The 4,896-nt window shown below is 36.8% G+C and overlaps 1 protein-coding gene across 1 annotated transcript; it reads right to left on the minus strand.

Annotated features, from left to right (window-relative positions):
* Window positions 1–915: 915 nt before the first annotated feature.
* Window positions 916–1,637, minus strand: LOC103789631 (uncharacterized). Its single transcript, XM_017967119.3, has one exon. The coding sequence runs from the start codon at window positions 1,574–1,576 to the stop codon at window positions 1,208–1,210; it is 369 nt and encodes a 122-aa protein (XP_017822608.1). The 5' UTR covers window positions 1,577–1,637; the 3' UTR covers window positions 916–1,207.
* Between the last annotated feature and the right edge of the window lie 3,259 nt (window positions 1,638–4,896).

A 4,896-nucleotide genomic window follows, 5' to 3' on the forward strand; every position in this document is an offset into this window, starting at 1 on the left:
AGTTAATTCCATACCTCTCTCTGACTTTGTAACTTCCTCCTAGAATAACTCTTAACAGTGAGAGAACCAATCTGGGTTTAAACACATCCAATAATAGAGCGCCTAGTGAGGAAGTAATTCTTGTTTCAGATGGTGTCACATATTAAAAAGAGATCTTGTGTTTAGGAATTTATGCTGTTGTTATACATTTAATCTAATTAGTTTCTCAACAAAGACATAGGGCACATCTGCAAAACTAGTATTACTAATTTTGCAACACCAGTCTTGAAGATATATAACTATACATACCACCCCAAATTCCCCACAATTCTAAGTGCTAAGGAGAAACATAGACTTTTTAGATATTTGCTTCCCTAGATGTCTCTCCATTCTCTTTCCCTATTGAAGTCTAACATCTTACAGGTTCTACTTCACCAAGTCTCTGATGCTCATCTGTTCTTTTTCATTACCTTCACTGAAATGCAGACCACTTTAACTAGTTTCCTAATCATTATTACACTTACCTTTTGAGCTATCTGTCTCTTCCATTCCAACCCATTTTTGTGTTATTAGCATTTTCCTGAAGCAGGTTTTCTGTGGCATTCAGTGTGTGTATGTGTGCATAGTGCATTATTGCTGATTAACATGGAAAAAAATAGATAGATCCAGAGTCATGAAACACAACTGCTTAAGAACAAAGTCTTAATTAAAATAAATTAAGAACACAAGACTCAGCCAATAAGAAGCTATTTATTCAGGGATGATATCTAAAATATGTGACATCTAGTATGTCGCAGGCACTGACCAAGCAGAATGGAAAGCACAATTAAAATGAGCAGCTTAGAATTAGCCCACCCAGTCTTTGAAGAGGTCATAGAAATCCAAAACAAAAATATAAGTCAATAGCATGTCTGAAACAAGAAAAAATAGAAAAACTTTTTAGGGCCAATGAAACTTGTTTATTTGGAAATAGTCACAATATGGAAACATAAAATAAGACGGTAGTAGGTTTATATTTGGACCATGGCCAGAGTTAGGTCTTCTGTCTTCCAGAAACATCATGGAGCACCTCAGGCCCTCACAATAGCAGCAGGATTTCAAGACAATCTGTTTTCTTCAGGCTCTGACTACTCTCTAGTCAGTAAAATTTGATGGAATTGTAGGATATTCAAACATAAATGGCCTTAAAATGGTCATTTTAGAAGACATGATGCATGACAGTTATTTTCTAACAGCAAGAATAGCATCTTCTATAGCAAAATGGCTGGTAGCCACAGCAGCTAGAGCCAGAGCCATATCCACAGCCATATCCACAGCCATAGCCAGAGCCATATCCACAGCCATAGCCACAGCCATAGCCAGAGCCATAGCGACAGCCATAGCCAGAGCCATATCCACAGCCGTAGCCAGAGCCATAACCACAGCCATAGCCACAGCCATAGCGACAGCCATAGCCAGAGCCATATCCACAGCCGTAGCCAGAGCCATATCCGCAGCCATAGCCAGAGCCATATCCACAGCCATAGCCAGAGCCATAGCCACAGCCACAGCCATAGCCAGAGCTACCACATGAGTTTTTGTAGTAGTTGCAACACATGGTGTCTAGAGATCTGTGTTTAGTAGTTCCGTAGAGAAGCAGTGGGGTGATTTTGAAGTCTAAATGTCATCTTCTGCCCTGAGACCTTTATATACCACCAGAGGTGGGTGGAGCACAGAACACAGACTCTGTGGCCTCATTACCACAGCAATTTTCATTTTTGCAAAGCTCATTATTCTAAGGACAATGAGTGCTTCAGGTAATTATGTCCAGGATTTGCCCCCAGCCAGTCATGAGAATTGTAAGAAAACAGCTGTAACCCACATGTGGAACAAACATGCCTTGTGGAATGTAATCAAACCTAATTTAGATTTTTTATTCCAGAGGCCATTATCTCTCCTATATTTCCAGGTACACTCATACGTGGACACAGGGAGATGTCCTAGCATTTTCTATCTCAATAATAAACAAGAAATCCCCAGACCAGAGGGGAGAAGCAAACAGCAAAGGCACAAAATGAGGCATTCTTAGGTAGTAGATGGAGCCTGTGCAGGATGGCCACTGCAATGATGGCTAGAGCAAGAGACAGTTGAGGCAAAGATCTGAAATGATGTAAAACAGAGGTCAGATACAATATAGCAAAATAAAAGCAACAGGATTTTTTTTCCAATGCCCCGTGACCACCCTAAGATTTCTTGGAACTTTTCAATATGTTACTTTCTTTGGAACATCTTGCCCACTTTACCAAATTTTTTTTAACTTTTATTTTAGGTTCGGGGTAAATGTGCAAGTTTGTTATATAGGTAAACTCATATCTCGGGAGTTTGTTGTACAGATTATTTCATCACACAGGTACTAAGCCTAGTACCCAACTGTCATTTTTTCTGATTCTCTCCCTCCTCCCACCCTCCCCCTTCAAGTAGACCCCTGCGTGTGTTGTTCCCCTCTTTGTGTCTATGTGTTCTCATCATTTAGCTCCCACTTACAAGTGAGAACTTCCAGTATTTGGTTTTCTGTTCCTGCATTAGTTTACTGCTAAGGATGATAGCTTCAGCTCCATCCATGTTTCTACAAGGGACATAATCTTGTTCTTGTTTATGGCTATATAATGTTCCATGTTTCATATGTAGCACGTTTTCTTTGTCCAGTCTACCATTGATGGACAATTTAAGTTGATTCCATGTCTTTGCTACTGACTTCCAATTTTTAGCTGCCAAAATCCTACTGATCCTTCAAAGCACAGCTTAGGCTGTATCTCCCATAAAAGCTTCCTGCACATTCACACTATGCATTAAGCATCACTCCCAACATTCTTCCAGGGATCCACTTGCCCAATTCTATTAAAGTTCTCAATATGTTACACTGCCATACTCTTATTTTGATCATATGGTTCCCACAGATAATTCGCAGTTATTTAAGGTCAATAACTTTGTCTTTATTTTCTGTGAATCTAACAAAGTAAGAGCACTTACTAACTTCAATGAAAGCCTATAAGATTTCTTCCAGCTGTAAATTTTTTTATTTTAATTTAGAGGATGTTATATGAGAACAATAATAATAATTAATATTTAAATTTCCCTTTATAATTTTCTCTATCTCCTCACCAACATCTGTTATTCTTTGTCATTTCAGTAATAGCCATTCTGAGTGATATAAGATAATACCTCACTGTCGTTTTAATTTGCATTTCTGTGATGGTTAGCAATGTTGAGTATTCTATTTGCTGATGGTATGATCTTATATAAAGAAAAACCTAAAAACTTTACCAAAAAAATTTAACCAAATTCATTTATCAAAACTTATTGTATATACTTTGTTACATATATTGTATGTTATATGTATATAATGTATATATATACAAGAATATAGTAATTGAAACAGTATGGTTGTGGTATAAATATAGAAATATAGATCAATGGAACAGAAGAGAGAACCTATCAATAAACCATATATTTACAACCAGCTGTTCTTTGACTAAGTCAAGAAGAACATACACTGGGAAAGGACACCCTCTTCAATAAATGATGCTGGGAAAACTGGATTGCTATAGGCAGACGAGTGAAACTGGGCCCCATCTCTCATCATATACAAAAATCAACTTGAGATGTATTAAAGACTTCAGTGTAAGACCTGAAACAATAAAAATATTAGAAGAAAACCTAGGGAAAACTTTTCGTGAACATTGGTCAGGGCAAAGAATTCAAGACTAATACTTCAAAAGTATGCAACAAAAACAAAAATAGATAAATGGAGCTTAATTAAACTAACAAGCTTCTGCACAGCAAAAGAAATAATTAACCAAGTAAACAGACAACCTGAAGAATGGGAGTAAGCCATATGAAATAATCATTTCATGTTAAAAATGGTTGAACATTAGCTATATAACAATAGCAGCCTAATAATAAATACAATAAAAATGTACTGAGTTTTCACAGTGGTACAGCTGGCATACTTTCTTTAATCTGATAGTCTCAACAATTCTGAAGTAACACTATTTTATCATTTTACCTTTTCATACACTGAGGCTCAAAGGAGCTGAATAATGTGTTCATGATCACATAGCTAATAAATGACAAAGCCTATACTAGAGCAGTAGTCATGTAATATGACTCTGGAATCTACACCCTTAATTGCTACACAGTTTTGCTTTTAGAAGTGTGATTATTTGGATTACTGTGAGGAAGTGAGGGCTTGCAGAGGAGAGAAGAGCTAAAGACAATGTTTCATGTAGAGAATCTGAATATCAACTTAAAAGGGATGCTAGAGATTTCTGAACATAAAACAATCAATATTGATACGATTACTTTTCATTGATTTCTATAGATATCTCTTTTCTCCAGTCCCTTAAATCATACATAACTGTTGTAAAACATTTGAAAATAGATTTCTTCCCAGAGACTGTGGGAATATGGACAGTGGCATGCTGTTAATTGTTTAGTGATCTCTGGGAGTGGTAGTTTCTGATTTGCCAATTTTCATGATGTAAATATTTCTAAGCATGACTGCTTTCAACTTACCAATAGTTTAACAACTGGCTTGCAAAATTCCTAAAACCCTGTACCATATTCTAGTACTTTCATAATTTGACTTTCATGTGCAGAACTTTAATCAGTGTGGAATTTCTAATGCATATGGTGTGAGGTAGGTATTATATCTTTGTATCTAAACAGATGGGAGATTGATCAATCCCATTGCTACAGTTTAATGTTTGCCCCTTCAAAACTCGTGTTGCAATTTAATTGCCATCGTGAAGGTATTTGGAGATAGGACCATTATAAAGAGTTTCAGTCACAAAGGCTCCACCCTCATAAATAGACTAACGCCGTTATCACAGGAGCAAGTCTGTTATCATGGGAATAGGTTCACCCCGTCTTGCTCTT

Source organism: Callithrix jacchus, chromosome 21 (assembly GCF_049354715.1).
Source record: "Callithrix jacchus isolate 240 chromosome 21, calJac240_pri, whole genome shotgun sequence".
Lineage (NCBI taxonomy): Eukaryota > Metazoa > Chordata > Mammalia > Primates > Cebidae > Callithrix > Callithrix jacchus.

What these genes read in the sequence shown, in the direction of transcription:
- LOC103789631 (XM_017967119.3), bottom strand. Translation starts at nt 1,576, where the DNA reads ATGTGTTGCAACTACTACAAAAACTCATGTGGTAGCTCTGGCTATGGC.